The 17,980-nt window shown below is 39.3% G+C and overlaps 1 protein-coding gene across 2 annotated transcripts in view; it reads right to left on the reverse strand.

Moving 5' to 3' along the window:
• The window catches only part of DNAJC3 (DnaJ heat shock protein family (Hsp40) member C3), an 88,285-nt gene that overhangs the window by 6,673 nt on the left and 63,632 nt on the right, over nucleotides 1-17,980 (reverse strand). For both annotated transcript variants that reach the window (XM_078070186.1, XM_036080089.2), the window contains exons 6-9: nucleotides 16,466-16,647; nucleotides 15,898-16,017; nucleotides 12,235-12,340; nucleotides 12,026-12,146 (exon numbers count right to left, since the gene is read on the reverse strand). In XM_078070186.1, the coding sequence (XP_077926312.1) occupies nucleotides 12,026-12,146; nucleotides 12,235-12,340; nucleotides 15,898-16,017; nucleotides 16,466-16,647 (529 nt within the window). The remainder of the gene's footprint in view (nucleotides 1-12,025; nucleotides 12,147-12,234; nucleotides 12,341-15,897; nucleotides 16,018-16,465; nucleotides 16,648-17,980) is intronic.

A 17,980-nucleotide genomic window follows, 5' to 3' on the forward strand; every position in this document is an offset into this window, starting at 1 on the left:
GCAGATTTGGGAGCCATTCTTTTTGGCCAAGGATCCTCAGTTTAGCATTTAGCAGGAGCAGCTTAAAGGCAACCACCAGGATAGTCTGTGGATGACTAAAGCTCTCCCCTTGGGTGTGAAGCAGCTACGGCACCCGCCCCCCCAGGGGGCCCAAGAACCAGCGTCTAGACTGAATCACAGCTGTGCATGCAGAGGGGCCGCGGATGCAGCTGCTGGGACCAGGAAGAGCTGCAGAACCAAGCCCACAGGCACTCGAGATCTCCACAACAGATCTGGAACAAACCAAGGAAAAGCAGTTCCACCCAGAATTTAAATACACCAAAGGACCCCAGCAGATAAGTAAGGTAAGGAGCTGCTCACTTTGGCAACTGGGCAAGATGGCAAGGCCCGCAGGGGAAGTCTTCCCGTGAACCAGTCCTACCCACGGAGAACCTGCCTGCAGCTCCCCATGGCAGAAGCAGCATTTCAAAGACAGATGTGCATGGCTGCAAATGACTGGCCTCCTTCAGTCCACAGTCCATTAGCAAATCCCCAATCAGCTGCCCTTCAAAACAGATCCAGAATCGCACTGCTTCTCACCATTTCCCTGATTACCACTGTGCTGCAGTCCATCATTAACACACCTGAACAGCTGTTCCCAGCTTCCATCCTTATTCCCCTCAAAGTCTGTTCTCAGTACAGGGCCTTGGAGAGCCTTTTAAAGAGCACATCAGACCCTAATATAAATACGCCCACGGAACACTCATCTTCTTGTCCAGAATATCATGCAAAACAAACTGCGCCAGGCCTGCTAAAATGAGCTAGTATCAGCCATGAATCCAAAATGAGAGGGGGAAGCAAATACTGAGAAAGCCCAATGGCAAAAAAATCACAGAAAATGCCAGCAAAATACACTTTCTGGGTGTATGGGCTCACCCCGGAGTGACAACCTCTATCCTTTGCATATTACGAGAACCATGAAATCCAGAGCCAGAGAGTGAAGATAAAGCAGAGGCCTTACTGGGGAAAAGATAGGGGGGAACAAAGAGAAGAGCACATCGCCTTGGGCAGCACATCTCAGGAACCCCCAGCAACCATGTGCTCTGTGAAGGTGAGGGGCTCACCCTCAAGTGCAAAAGATCTACCCCTTTGGTGTAGCAAAGGAAGTGGGCAGACGAGCAGCCGGGCTGGCAGCAGATGACCTCCTGGCCATGGTCTGGTTCAGAGAAGCAGAGAGGGCAGGGCCGTGGAGAAAGGCCCTCTTAGCAGGAGGCAGAATGTCTGTGGAAACAGTGAAGCAGAGAGTACCGCAACTGTTAAATACAGAAGGCTGCCCTGGGCCTGGCACTCCCTTACACACGCACGCACGCACACACAGCCAAGGCACTTTCCCACAAATAGGGCAGGATAAGTCAAGTCATTCTATGATCATTTTTTTTAATGGTACAGCATCAATTCAAAGCCAATTTTTAAACTGAAACAGGAAAAGAGCACCTAAACTTACCTGATGAACATACATCAGAACAACAGCCAAATACATGAAAATTCTGAGCAGACATTATGGCATGAATTTTTTAAAAATCCAATCACCTCTTTTAAGGGTACTCACAAAGCAGAATAAGAACTCAGCAAAGAGACAAAGAGGAGATAAAAACGTGAGTAGTCAATACTCAAAAAGAAGACCAAATCGATCACAGAAGCACAGATGAAATGAGAAGGAGCCCAGGAAGCAGAAGCATATGGGAAAAAAAGAAGGCCCTAATGAAATGGAAATAAAGAGTTTAAAGCGCCTAGAGAAAAAAATGGCAGCTTGATAGAACAATCGGCTGGGAAAGCAAGCGCCCAAACCGTGTAAGTTCTTCCAACCAGCGGTGCTTGAAGCCTGGGGCTGTAGGGCTCAGCGTGCCGGGCTCCGGGAGCACCGAGGGAGCGCCGAGGGAGCACCGAGGGACACGGCGCTGCACCCAGAGAACCGGCAGGGCAAGCCGGGCCGGCCCGGCTGAAGACGCCTGGGGCACAGAGCCGGCGGCTTGCTCGCTCATTTCAGAGCGTGTCCCAGAGAGGCCGCATTCCCAGAGAGACCCCTCGGGGCACAAAGGCGCTGGTGGCCCGCGCCCTCTCCCTGCCCCGTGACTCAGCAGAAGTACAGAGCCCCTGGCAGGAACCGGCAGCGCCAACACTCGCCACCTAACTGCTTATACCAGGTCCCCCCAACGCCGTGGTCCAGAAGAACCACCCATGCTAGGCACGCCTGCCTCTGTCCCAGTAGGGTGGGCAGCCTCCCCGAGACCCCACAAACTCCTGCCGGCATCGCATCTCCCCCTCTGGGAGTCGTGCGCCTCGAGGCCTTGGTCCCAACGGCAACAGGTCACATTTCACAAGCCAACCGGGGCACATGGGGTTAAAACTCGCCATCTTCAGGCCAGGGACCACACACTGCCCACAACAGGCAAAGAGAGCCTCTGCAGACTACCGGCCTGAAGGACAAAGTGGCCAGGACACAACAGCAGAGCTCACACCGGACACACTCCCGGGAGCACCAGGCCCTGGGGGGCAGGGGACAGCACACGGCAGGGACCCGCAGCACCTCTTCTTCATAAAGCCATCACCCTCAAGAACAGGAGACAGGGCTGATTTTCCTAACACACAGAAACAGGCACAGAGACTTAGACAAATGAGAAGACAAAAGACTCTATGAAAGAAGAGGACCAGGCCACAGCCACAGATCTAAGTGAGACAGATCTAAGTAACAGGCCTGATGGAGAATTTAAAGCAATGACTGATCATAAGGCTACTCACTGGACTTCAGAAAAGAGCAGAGAACATCAGTGAGATAATTAACATAGAGATAACATAGAGAGAGAACATAGCATAGAGATAACTAACACAGAGATAACATAGCAGAGAGATAACATAGCAGAGAGGAAGGGCTCAATAAACAAAATGAGAAACACACCTGATGGAAAGAAGAGCAGGCTGGAAAAAGGAGAGGAATGAATTAATGGCCTATAGAAGAGTAATGGAAAGTGATCAAGCTGAACAAAAGAGAAAAAAAGAATTATGCAACACAAGAATAGACTTAGGAAACTCAGTGACTCCATCAAAGGTAGTAACACTCACATTAGAGGAGTCACAGAAGAAGAAAGAAAAGGGGAGAGAGAATTTATGTGAAGAAATAATAGCTGAAAAATTCCTAATCTGAGGAAGGAAACAGACATCCAGATCCAGGAGACACAAAGAACCCCCAACAAAATCAACAAAAGCAGATCCACACCAAGATACATTGTAATTAAAATGGCAAATATACATGATAAAGAAAAAATATTAAAAGCAGCAAGACAAAAGAAGATGGCTGCATACAAAGGAAAGCCCCTAAGGCCAGCAGCGGATTTCTCAGCAAAACCTTTGCAAGCCAGAAAGGAGTGGCATGATATATTCAAAGTGCTAAATGGGAAAAATCTGCATCGAAGAATACTCTATCCAACAAGGCTATCATCCTGTATAGACGGAGAGATAGACTTTCCCAAACAAACAAAAATTAGAGTTCATGACCACTAAACCAGCCCAGCATGAAGTATTAAAGGGGACTCTTTGAGTGGAAAGACCAAAAGCGACAGTATGAAGGGAGGAAACACAAAAGCAATAAAAATGAATATTTCTGTGAAAAATCAGTCAAGGAACTCACAAAGTAAAAGGATATAAAATATGACACCATATACCTAAAACGTGGGGAGGAGAAAAGAACGGATTTAAACTTAAACGACCATCAACTTAATATAGATTGCTATATGCAGAAGAGGTTATACACAAACCTAATGATAACCATAAATCAAAAACCACTAATAAATATACAAAGAATAAAGAGAAAGAAATCCAAATATATCACTTAAAAAAAACCCAGCAAGCCATGAGAGAAAGACAAGAAAGGATCAGAGAAAATCTTCAGAAACAACCACAAAGCAAGTAATTAAGATGGGTTAGCCTGGTGATGGGTATTTTTTTTTTTTTAAAGATTTTATTTATTTATTTGAGAGAGAGAATGAGACAGAGAGAGCATGAGAGGGGGGAGGGTCAGAGGGAGAAGCAGACTCCCCGCTGAGCAGGGAGTCCGATGCGGGACTGGATCCCGGGACTCCAGGATCGTGACCCAAACCGAAGGCAGTCGCTCAACCAACTGAGCCACCCAGGCGCCCCAGCCTGGTGATGGGTATTAAGGAGGGCACGTTCTGCATGGAGCACTGGGTGTTATGCACAAACAATGAATCATGGAACACCACATCAAAAACTAATGATGTAATGTATGGTGATTAACCTAACAATAAAAAATTTTAAAAATAAAAAAATTAAATGGCAATAAATACATATCAATCAATAATTACACTGAATTTAAGTGGATTAAACACTCCAATCAAAAGACTTAGGGTGACAGAATGGATAAAAAAAAAACAAGACCAATCTATATGCTGCCTGCAAGAGCCTCATTTTAGACCTAAAGACACCTACAGATTGAAAGTGAGGAGACAGAAAAACGTTTATCACGCAAACGGATGTCAAAAGAAAGCTGGAGCAGCAACAGGTGTATCTGACAAACTAGACTTTCAAACAAAGACTGTAACAAGAGACAAAGAAGGACACTATATAATAATAAAGGGAACAGTCCAGCAAGAAGATATACAATTGTAAATATTTATGCACCCAACACAGGAGCACCCAAATACATACAATAGCTAATAACAAACATAATCAATAATAATACAATAATAGTACAGGACTTTAACACCCCACTTACATCAACATACAGATCATCTAAACAGAAAATCAACAAGGAAACAGTGGCTTTGAATGACACACTGGAACATATGGATTTAACAGATAATATACATATAAATATTTTTAAGATTTTATTTATTTATTTGACAGAGAGAGAACACAAACACACAAGCAGGCGGAGCAGCAGGCAGACGGAGAGGGAGAAGCAGGCTTCCCGCTGAGCAGACAGCCCGCCATGGGGCTTGATCCCAGGACCCTGGGATCATGACCCGAGCTGAAGGCAGACACTTAACCGACTGAGCCACCCCAGCGCCCTGGATTTAACAGATATATTAAGAACATTCCATCCTAAAACAGAAGAATACACATTCTTTTCAAGTGCACATGGAATATCCTCCCCACAAAAGATCACTATTAGGCCACAAAACAAGCCTCAACAAATTTTAAAAAGGCTGATGTCATACCAGGCATCTCTTCTGATCACAGCACTAGGAAACTAGAAGTCAACCCCAAGAAGAAATCTGGAAAGACCACATGCTACTTAAATAACATGCAATTAAACAATGAATGGGTCAACCAGGAAATAAAAGAAGAAATTTAAAAGCACATGGAAACAAATGAAAATGAAAACACAACAGTTCAAAACCTTTGCACACAGCAAAAGCTGTTCTAAAAGGAAGTTTATAGCAACACAGGCCTACCTCAAAAAGCAAGAAAAATCTCAAACAGCCTGACTTTACACCTAAAGGAACTAGAAAAAGAACAAACAAAACCTGAAATTAGCAGAAGTAAGGAATAAAGATTAGAGCAGAAATAAATGATACAGAAACTGAAAAAAAAAAAAACCAATAAAACAGATCAGTGAAACCAGGAGTTGGTTCTTTGAAAAAAAAAAAAAAAAACCAATAAAATTAATAAACCTCTAGCCAGACATATCAAGAAAAAAAGAGAAAGGATGCAAATAAATAAAACCACAAATGAGAGAGAAGTAACAACCAGCACCACAAAAATACAAACAGTTATAAGAGGATATTATGGAAAACTATATGGAAACAAATTGGACAACCCAGAAGGAATAAATTCCTAGAAACATATAACCTACCGAAACTAAAACAGGGAGAAACAGAAAACTTGAACAGATGGATTACCAGCAAAGAAATTCAATCAATAATCAACTCCCAACAAAAAAAGTACAGGACTTAGAAGGCTTCACAGGGGAATTTTACCAAACATTTAAAGAAGAGTTAACACCTATTCTTCTCAAAGTATTCCAAAAAATAGAAAAGTAAGGAAAACTTTCAAATTCATTTTATGAGGCCAGCATTACCCTGATACCAAAACAGATAAAAACACCACAAAAAAAACAGAACTACAGGCCAATATCTCTGATGAACATAAATATAAAAATCCTCAACAAGATACTAGCAAACCAAATCCAACAATACATTAAAAAGATCATTCAACACCATCAAGTGGGATTTATTCCTGGGTTGCAAGTGTGGTTCAAATCACAGCATGATACATCACATCAATAAGAGAAAGGATAAGAACCATATGATCATTTCAATAGATGCAGAAAAAGCATCTGACAAAGTACAACATCCATTCATGATAAAAAACCCTCAACAAAGTAGGTTTAGAGGGAACATACTTCAACATAATAAAGGCCATATATGAAAAACCCACAGCTAACATCATCCTCAATGAGGAAAAACTGAGAGCCTTTCTTCTAAGGTCAAGAACAAGATAAGGATGTCCACTCTCACCACTTCTACTCAACATGGCACTGAAATCCTAGCCACAGCAATCAGACAACAAAAAGAAATAAAAGGCATCCAAATCAGTAAGAAAGAAGTAAAACTTTCACTACTTGCAGATGACATGATACTACACACAGAAAACCAAAAAGACTCCACCTTTTGAAAAACTGCTAGAACTGATAAATTCAGTAAAGTCACAGGATACAAAATCAATCTACAGAAATCTGTTGTGTTTCTATACACCTATAATGAAGCAGCAGAAAGAGAAATTGAGAAAACAAATCCCATTTATAACTGCATCAAAAATAATAAGATACCCAGGAATAAACCTAACCAAAGAGGTGAAAGACCTGTACTCTGAAAAAACACGGGATGAGAGAAACTGAAGACGACACAAAGAAATGGAAAGACATTCTGTGCTCCCAGATTGGAAGAACAAATACTGTTAAAATGTCTACACTACCCAATCTATACATTTAATGCAATCCCTCTCAAAATACCAACAGCATCTTTCACAGAGCTGGAACAAACTATCCTAACATTTGTATGGAACCACAGAAGACCACGAACAGCCAAAGCAATCTTGAAAAAGAAAAGCAAAGCTGGAGGCATGACAGTTCCAGACTTCAAGTAATTACAGAGCTGTAGTAATCAAACCAGTATGGTACTGGCACAAAAACAAACCCATAGATCAAGGGAACAGAATACAAAACCCAGAAATACACCCACAAACATATGGTCAATTAATCTTTGACAAAGCCAGAAAGAAGATCCAATGGGAAAAAGAGTCTCTTCAACAAATGGTGTTGGGAAAACTAGAGAGCCACATGCAAAAGAATGAAACCCGACACCTGGGTGGCTCAGTCGTTAAGCATCTGCCTTTGGCTCAGGTCATGATCCCAGCGTCCGGGGATCGAGCCCTGCATTGGGCTCCCTGCTCTGCGGGAAGCCTGCTTCTCCCTCTCCCACTCCCCCTGCTTGTGTTCCCTCTCTCGCCGTGTCTCTCTGTCAAATAAATAGAAACTTTAAATAAATAAATAAATAAATAAAAAGAATGAAACCGGACCACTTTCTTACACCATACACAAAGATAAATTCAAGATGGATTAAAGACCTAAATGTGAGATCTGAAACCATTAAAGTCCTTAAAGAGAGCATGGGCAGTAATATCTCTGACATTGGCTATAGCAACTTTTTTCTAGATATGCCTCCTGAGGCAAGGAAGACAAAAGTAAAAATAAACTATTGGGGCTTCATCAAAATAAAAGGCTTCTGCACAATGAAGGAAAGGATCAACAAAACTCAAAGGTAACCTACTGAATGAGAGAAGATATCTGCAAATGACATATCCAATAAAGGGTTAGTATCCAAAATATATAAAGAACTTATAAAACTCAACACCCAAAAAACAAGTAATCCAATTTAAAAATGGGCAGAAGACATCAACAGACATTTCTTCAAAGAAGACATCCAGATGGCTGACAGACACCTGAAAAGATGCTCATCATCACTTCTCATTAGGGAAATGCATATCAAAACTATAATGAGTTTGTTATTCACCTCAAAGCTGTCAGAATGGCTAAAATCAACAATACAAGAAACAACAGGTGTTGGCGAGGATGTGGAGAAAAAGGAACCCTCTTACACTGTTGGTGGGAATGCAAACCGGTGCGGCCACTCTGGAAAACAGTACGGAGGTTCCTCAAAAGGTTAAAACTAGAACTACCCTACGATCCAGCAATTGCATTACCGGGTATTTACCCAGAGAATACAAAAACACTAATTCAAGGGGATACATGCACTTCTATGTGCATAGCAGCATTATTCACAATAGCCAGGATATGGAAGCAGCCCAAGTGTCCATGGACAGATGAACGGACAAAGATGTGGTATATATCTGCAACAGAATATTATTCAGCCATAATAAAGAATGAAATCTTGCCATTTGCAATGACATGGATGGAACTAGAGCGTATAATGCTAAGTGAAATAAGTCAGTCAGAGAAAGACAAATACCATATGATTTCACTCATTGTGAAATTTAAGAAATACAACAAGCAAAAGGAAAAAGAGACAAACCAAGGAACCGACACTTTTTTTTTAAGTAATCTCTACACCCAAAGTGGGGCTCAAATTCACAACCCTGAGATTAAGAGTCACATGATTTACCGACTGAGCCAGCCAGGTGTCCTTCAGGCTCTTAACTATAGAGAACAAACTGATGGTTACCAAAGGGGAGGTGGGGAAGGGGATGGGTGAAATAGGTGATGGAGATTAAGGAGTGCACTTGTCATGATGAGCACCCAGTGATTAAAATAAAAACTTGGGGGGCGCCTGGGTGGCTCAGTCGTTAAGCGTCTGCCTTCGGCTCAGGTCATGATCCCAGGGTCCTGGGATCGAGCCCCGCATCAGGCTCCCTGCTCACTGGGGAGCCTGCTTCTCCCTCTGCCTGTTGTTCCCCCTGCTTGTGCTCTCGCTCTCTCTTTCTCTCTGACAAATAAATAAATAAATAAATAAATAAATAAATAAATAATAAAAACTTTAAAAAATGGCTAAGATGGCCAATTTTATGTTACATGAATTTTCCTACAAGTAAAAATAAAAAATAAATAGTATAGTCAGACTCAAATTCAGGACTAATTCTAAATCCCATACTCTTTCCACTATGCCCTTCTTGATAAACTAACTCCATTCATTCATTCAGCAAATATATGAGGGCCTGCTACGTGCCAGGCAAAAGTAGCAGAGACGGATCGATTAATAAAATAGACACAGGTCCTCACATAGCTTAAGTTCTAGCCAATATAACTGCTTATCTCATAAGGACACCTGAATCATCCCTATATTCAAAGGAACTTTACCTACTGTTTAGTAATGCTTCAATGTCAGTTTGCTCCTCTCAAAAGCTATGAAAAGAATTACTCATATAGATCTGAAGAGCCTCCTTCATTTTTCATGATCTCAGAGGCATCCTCAAACAACAGGCTTACTTTACTTTTTAGTGAGTGGAATCCCCTAATATCTTTCCTGATAATTCTGTCATAATCCCCAAATTAATATCTCCATGTTCCATTATTCTCTAACCTAAACCTTGTTTTTCTTTATTCATTACATTCCTATCATCATTTTTTTTTTTATTAAGATTTTATTTTTATTTATTTGACAGAGAGAGAGAGACATCAAGAGAGGGAACACAAGCAGGGGCAGTGGGAGAGGGAAAAGCAGGCCTTCCGTGGAGCAGGGAGCCTGACACAGGGCTCGATCCCAGGACCCTGGGACCATGACCTGAGCTGAAGGCAGACGCTTAACGACTGAGCCACCCAGGTGCCCCTCCTATCATCATTTTAAATTGCTTATTTAAAAACAGATAAAACCAGTAAACAGAATATAGAAAGCCCTCATGTTTTAGCTCGGGATTTCAAAATATGATTTAGCCTAGTTAAGTAAGATTACCACTCATCTACATCATTTACTAAACCTCCAACTCAAATCTAAACAAGTCAAGTAATACCCTTCAGTTTTAGTTATACAGGCCTCCTTGGCACCCCACCCCACCCCCCAAATTGAGAGACCTAGCAATCCCATTCTCAATCTCTCCATGAGGTTGCTTAGTTGCCATACTTGTGACTTGAACAACCATTTTATTCTAAAACCATAATTCAGAAAGATTCCCCAGTGTATAATCCAAACATACCAACAAAGACAAAGAATAAACTCCTATTTAAAAGATATTTTTAAAGGGAAAAACAGACTCCGAAGACAGATCTATTCTATTAAATTAGTACTAAGCATCTTTTTCTTCAAGAATTAAGCTGTCAGGTTTCCCTAAAAAACAAGTCAGTTTAGCATTCAAGTTACAAAAGCATCTTCAAATTATCTTTAGCAGCCTACAAGATTTAACCTTCTTTTAACAGCTAAGCTTTTTATATTCAGCAACTTCTCTAATTTCACAATTAGAGCTGAGGATTTAAATACAGAAGACAAAAGTACCTTTGATGAAGAGTTCCAAAAACTAACGGGAATGCAAAAATCCTAGAGTACAGCCAATCTCACTGAGTAGACACAGTAGCTCAAAAGTGAAAAGAAAAGGATGCTAACAGGATCTTCTTGAAGATCATTTTGATTACATACACTTCAAGCCTCAATCAAACCAAGGACTGTACTACAAAATGTCCCACAAATAGCAGTAACTAGCGCCATCATCACTCACAGGAAACTGCTTAGGAGCAAGATTCTTTTCAAATTGTGAAAAGCAGGAAAAAAGTGAATGATCAGTGTGCCTTAAAAAAAAAAAAAGAGGGGCACCTGGGTGGCTCAGTCATTTAAGTGTCCCAACTCTTGATTTCAGCTCTGGTCACCATCTCAGGAACATGAGATCGAGCCCCGCTGGGCATGGAGCCTGCTTAAGATTCTCTCTCTCTCTCTCTCTCTCCATCTCCCCCTGCTCCTCCCCACCTGCATGCTCGCTCTCTCAAAAAAAAAGAGTACCACAAACCTACCTAAATTATCACTGTTGCAGATGCATTCTCAGTGCATTTAAAATGTTATCCAGGATTACCACTTACCATAATATAATTACTTTAACATAACATTAATACGTATTAACAGCTGCATGTTTTATTATATAAATATTCAGCACTTAAATGGAGGGGGAAAAAAGAGTACCACAAGCCAAGTTTCACCAGAAAAATACTCTTACCATTTTCAATTTAAAATGCTTCACCTGATTTGAAATGAAAACTTTGTAATAAGGGCTATAAGGCTCACTTCTTTTAAAAACCATCATACTTAAATTTCATAGCATACTGTCACATGAAAAAGTCACAAAACAATAAATATGAAAGAATTCTTTTTAATATATATTACTGTATGCGCCTTAGTTCTCTTCCAAAAATAGGATACTGCCCTTGTTTATTCAAGGCCCTTACAACATCTAACAGGAAACTCTCTCTGTTACTTCAACTTGAACAAAGTAGGATAAGCAACTATCCTAATGTTACTCAACAGCTCAGTGGTCACAGGAGATCATTTTATATCTAGGCATATATGACATATATGTATGTTGCAGGTGTGATATGTATACCATGCACATGCAGAGAATATATATATACATACACATGCATAAAACATAGACTAATATATATGCACAGGAAAAAGTCTGAAAGATATAAATCCCAGATGAACAGTGATTACCTCTGGATGATATGAAATCTAACACTTAAATTTTCTATGTTGCAATTTAACTATTCTAACTTGTCTACAACAAATAAAGGCTAAAATTTTTATTTTTATATTCCACTGAACTGGTTTTAACAGCAGAACACTCTCCTCATACGGTATACCTTTCAAGTTCCACTAAGGAAGAATAATTTTCAAGTTCTCTGCCATCTTCCTACAGTTGTTAACATTTCTAGCTACTCTGGCAAACTCGTTCTAAACAAAAGGATGTTAAACATGTGCTGATTTCATATACATCAACTTTTAGATACTGCAAATCAAATGCCTTAAAGACTTACCTTCATCATACATTTCTTCTATTAAATAGGCCTCTGCTCGATCTTTCAGAGCATTCACATTGTCCGGTTCCATCTGTAAAACTTCAGAACATACTCGAATAGCTTCAACAGGCTGCTCATCCTACAATAAATAAATGTTGAGAAAAGGATTTATGGTTGTTATTCCATATATTAAGTTTTTACATTTCTGGGAACCAATCAACTGTTACCTTAGAAAAGCAGTGGCAAATCCTTTCTTTTGAACGAATCGTATATTCAGAAACACTTGGCTCTGTTTTCATGACAGATTCATATTTGCTGGTTGCATCTGTGTATCTATGAATGAGCAGATCATGATGAGTACCTAGAGCTAAAGAAAGGACCCTCTACTCTTCACTATGTTACTTAATCAATTCACCTGAATGAGCAGGTGCCTTCAAACACTATTTTTCCCTTGTTAATCTACATGGCAAAGAAGGTACCTCTGCCAGGAAAAGTTGGGAGATAAAACACATGACCACAGAAAATGTGTATGTACAAATAAAAGCATACCTGTGAATACCAAACAAAGTGATGAATTTCTTTACAGAAAAATGCTCACAATTTTGAAACTGAGTAAAACACCTTGTTAAAGTCTGACTCACACAAAGCATTTTCAGCAAAACAGAGATCAGGTTTTATTTCTTGGTCACTACACACCTTCACGAAATAACAGAGCCCATTAGCTACATGCCATTTTAAATAATGAATATCAATATTCACAGCTAAGTATAATGTAGTTCCTTGCAGAATTGCCAGCTTTCTAAGAACAATAAAAGCTATTTCAGCATTTTAAAAAAAAACTAGTGAAAAGTATTAGTCATGTTATACAATAAGTTACTTTCCTTAGTAATGGCAAACTAAAAGATATTATTTTTATACCATTGTGGCACATTATTCCCAAAATGCATTACAATCTTCACATTTAAATGCTGATGTATTAAAACACAGACTTAAATATAACATTTAAAATGGAAGCTATCAATGTCAAAATTGTAGGTGAGATATTGTTCTGTAGTTTTCCAAGATGGTCCAACAACTGTAGGAAACTGTACAGAGAATACAAAACCTCACTTTACTTCTTACAACTACATTTGAAATTATAATTAGCTCAAAATAAAAACTTCAATTAGAAAATAACTGCATTTCACTTACAAAAAAAAAAGTTAGCTTCTGAGAAATTGAAATGGATGTACTTTCCCCAGTTCCTCCAACTAGGTACAATTAAATTAAAATACCCTAGACATTACATATTTGTAAAAATATGAAAAGACTCAGAAAAAGGAGAGAAGAAGTTAGACCATTTGAGGATGGCACATTTAGACTGAATTAATCCCAAATGTTGTGTTCTTTTTAATGCTGATACGCTTTTATGTTTTATGCATACAAATCATAAAGTTATATAGATGATAATACAAATCTACTATACTTGTTAATTCTACACTGGGCACTTGTGTCGCTCTTTTTGACCTGCCTGGGCAGGTAGCTGTAGTTGTGGGGCTGGAAGCTTAGTGGTGGGGAGGGGAGAATTCTATGTTCACCATCAATATCTTGGTCAGACCTGAACTCTTCAGTCTCTTCACACAAAACTGGATAAGAAGACAGTTACGCCTGTTTAGAGCTAACTTCCAATTTGCATACTTTGCTTAGAATTTGGGGGAAATTTTTTGAAAGATAATTGTCAAATTATTGGAAATTTGTTATAGTAATATTAGTATGACATTTTGTCATATAAAATTCGTATTTACCTCTTACATCTGTTAGAAACATTGTTGCACATAATTTGGCTTATCTTGATTTTGTTTCACTAACTAAAACAATGGTAAAACTTGGAAAAAAAAAAAAAACCAACAGCTAGGGACCTTGGGACCTGAGGGAAACATAATATGGTAAACTTCCTGGATTTTTTTTTTCTTCCTATACCCCAGATCTGGAGCTAAAGCAGCCAGCAACCCAGAAATGCCAACGGGTGCAGACAATAAAATCAAAAACCCAGCAAGAGTCTGCTCTCTCAGGCCAAAAAACCTGGGAAGGGCAGCCTGGCAAGATGGCAACTTTGACAACAACAGCTCCACTCCAGCCGAACACCACAGAAAGCGAGTAAAGTGCCGCCTCGACCAACGCCAGCCGGTCAGGTGGACAGCCCTGACTTCCTGCTGAGGCCGCGCCAAGGTGTGCCCCGCCCTGTACCGAGGTGGTGCACACAAGGCCAGGTGCGGAGCCAGGACTTTCATCCATGGCTACAAATAGCCCCCAAAACTCTCACCTGCTCCAAGCAGTAGTGAGAAGCCCCACACCTCAAGTATCAACAAAGGTCAAGTGGGAAACTTCTACCTCCCTGACAGTAACAACGCAATGCCCACCCCTGCTTCGCTGGAACAATGTCAGAAAAAAACAGCCAAAACAGAAGATTTAAATTAAAAAAAAGTCTTACAAAATCAAAGTGTCCAAGTTTCAATTAAAAACCACTCAGCATACCAAGAAACAAGAAGATCTCAAACTGAATGAGAAAAGACACTTCCAACCCCCAAAGGACAGAGGTGTTAGAATTATCTGACAAAGATCTTAAAGCAGCCATGGAAATAGCAGCAGTGACAAACATGCTTAAAGCAAATGAAAGCAACAGACAGCCTTGGCCAAGTAACAGAAGAGATACAACAATAACCAAATGGAATCTGTTTATTAGAACTGAAAAACAGAAAAACCCAAATAAAAAGCTCATTGAACGTGCTTCAACGGTAGAATGGAGGTGACAGAGAAAAGAATCAGTGAATTGGAATGATAAAAAATGACCAAATCTGGGCGCCTGGGTGGCTCAGTTGGTTAAGCGACTGCCTTCGCCTCGGGTCATGATCCTGGAGTCCTGGGATCAAGTCCCACGTCGGGCTCCCTGCTCAGCAGGGAGTCTGCTTCTCTCTCTGACCCTCCCCCCTCTCATGCTCTCTCTCTCTATCTCATTCTCTCTCTCAAATAAATAAATAAAATCTAAAAAAAAAAAAAAAAAAAATGACCAAATCTGATCAGAAAGAAAATGAGCTGAGAAAAATGAGGAGAGTCTCAGGGACATGAGGGGCTATAACAGAAGAGCTAACATTTATGTCAGTTGGAATCTAAGATGGAAAGGAGAGAAGACTGAAAAAGTACTCAAGAAATAATGACTGAAACTTCCCAAATTTGACAAGACATAAACCTACATATTCCAGAAGCTAAGTAAACTTCAAACAGGATAAAAACAAAGATATCCACACCTAGATACATCACAATTAAACTTCTGAATACTCAAGACAAAGAAAAAAATCTTGAAAGCAGTCAGAGGAAAATGCCTTATTTTTAGGGAGAAGACCATTAGAATGACAATGGAAACCAAGGGGGTCACAAAGAAGTGGTACAATATTTTTCAGGGCTGTAACGAAAGGGCTGTTAGCCCAGAATCCTATACCACAAGAAAATCTCTATATACTCTGTATGTATCTCTATCACTCTAGATACCGCATTATCTTTTAATAATCAATTTATATGTCTGTCTCTCACCCTAATCTAGAAGCTTAAGACTAAAAACCATGTCACACTCACTTCTACGCCACTAGTGCATCGTCAGTGCCTGACACAGGAGATAATAAATATTTGGTGAAATATAAATAAATCTGCTGGTAAGAATACTATGCAGTTACTATTATTTATATTCTGCCATATTAAAAAAATGTACAGTTGTAGTAATTTTGCCAAGGCCCAGTGCTTTCTAGGATATTCTATCCTCAATGGCTAAGGAGTAAAAGAGCGAGCAGTTCAACTGTTCTTTTGTGCCCAGAAAAGACGTGTAAGGGAGGCTGCACAGCAAACGAGCGTCCTCTTACCTGCCATCTCTGATGAGCTCTTCAGCTGACTCAATTAGCTTATTCAGTTTCTTTACTTGTTTATAGTGTGCAAAACACCTTTTATGATCCTGGTCAAGTTTAAGACATTCACGAACTTCGCTGCTCATGTATTTAAAAAGAGGAAAATACTCCAAGTCAAAATAATCAATGAGTAGTTTTCCATACCAAATACAGAAATCACAATAAAAGGTATTTTTTTGGTAACAATTAAACAAAACACACAGACCTAATAATCTACCATACATTTTACATATGGTATTGTCACACACACATGTATTAACTCAAATTAAAATGACGTAAATAGGTCATACATAAAACACCCCACTTTGCTTCTGTAAATACAGTATCTCTAGTTTCATAAGCATAGCTCGTGAAAATAAACTATGTGGAAATAGAATAACTTAGGGATAACACAAAATATATAAATGAAGAATGTAAAAACAGCCTTAACCACAGTTTTAACTTAAAATTAAAAAGAAAATGAGATTATTATCTTACGGCCAACAAGAAAAAGATGACAGGAGATGTGCATGTCACTGGAACTGACCTGAGGGACAGTTCATGGTCTCCTAGTTGATAGTACAGTGTGCTAATTTTATAAAAAGCCTCAGTATTATCATTCTTCAATTTTGATGCAGCTTTTAAGTCACTTATTGCTTTCCTAGGTTCCCCTTCTTTTATGAAACATTCAGCTCGAAGTTCCCGCAGTTCTGCATCCCAAACACAAACCTTGAGAAACAAGAGAACTAGACTTTAAGAAACAGTAAACTATGCATACTCATGCTTCCCTCCCACATATTTTGCCTACATATCAACATGAAACCATCTTCAGGTAATGTGATTTCTACCTCGTAAATAGTATTAAAAAGTCTGATACAATTTAGATGTGACAAAATAATTTCTCCAAGGATATCTTAAATAAAGTCTAAGAGGGAAGGAATATCCCATATATACTAACGAGGCCCCTTTCCTACTTCCTTCAATTATATAATCTTAAAACTCTGAAAATAAGAATACATGGCATTACTATTAAAAGGTTGTTCCCAGTTAAGCATATCTGATTTTGAAAAGAATATTCCATAATCAGATTTTTGTACTTAATCAACAATTCTAATTTCTAGTCTCAAAAAAATAAAATCTAGGTTCTACATCTGCAAAATATTTCTGTTCTACTAATAACTAAATAGAATTCTTTTATAAATTGTTGTCTCTTTGAAATTAAATCCTCATATCACAAAAAGAAAGAAAAGAGGAAAACAATGTGGGAAGGCTGAGGCTTCACCATTTCTACTTTATCAAAAAGTCAACAAAGTTCATAAATGGACTAGTATTCTTTAAAACTTAAGCCCAGGGGCACCTGGGTGGCTCAGTCGTTAAGCATCTGCCTTCGGCTCAGGTCATGATCCCAGGGTCCTGGGATCGAGCTCCGCATCAGGCTCCCCGCTCAGCGGGAAGCCTGCTTCTCCCTTTCCCACCTCCCCACTTGTGTTCCCTCTCTAGCTGTGTCTCTGTCAAATAAATAAATCTTTAAAAAAAATTTTTTTTAATAAATAAATAAATAAATAAAACTTAAGCCCAAAAGTCCACCAATAAAGCCTGTGGAAGTATCTTTTAAATATTTCTCAGAGCTGTTCTTTCTAAAGTCATGTCAATTCTTCACATATATTAAGATATCAAAATCAACACTGTACATTAAGTATCTTGAATAATAAGCTAGGTCAAAATGGATAGTCTAACTACTGGAAGGTAAAAATTTTAACTTTGTATTTCCTTAATAAAGCATTAACAAAATACTGTAATAAAACATGAATTCCACTAGACCACACCACATGATTTCCTCTACAAAATCATCAAAGAAGCTACTCTACATACATCCCAAGTTTATTGCCAAGATTAAGTGAAACTATACATCAAAGTGCTATGAAAATGATAAATAAACATGAATTATGATTGCTTCTACTGGAATATTTTAGTAGACTTCCTTCTGAAGCCATCTGTCATTCAATCCTTCAGAGGCAAGAAAACTATAGACTTAGGTTTCCTATCTAGAACTCTGGATCTT

Source organism: Halichoerus grypus, chromosome 4 (assembly GCF_964656455.1).
Source record: "Halichoerus grypus chromosome 4, mHalGry1.hap1.1, whole genome shotgun sequence".
Taxonomy (NCBI): domain Eukaryota; kingdom Metazoa; phylum Chordata; class Mammalia; order Carnivora; family Phocidae; genus Halichoerus; species Halichoerus grypus.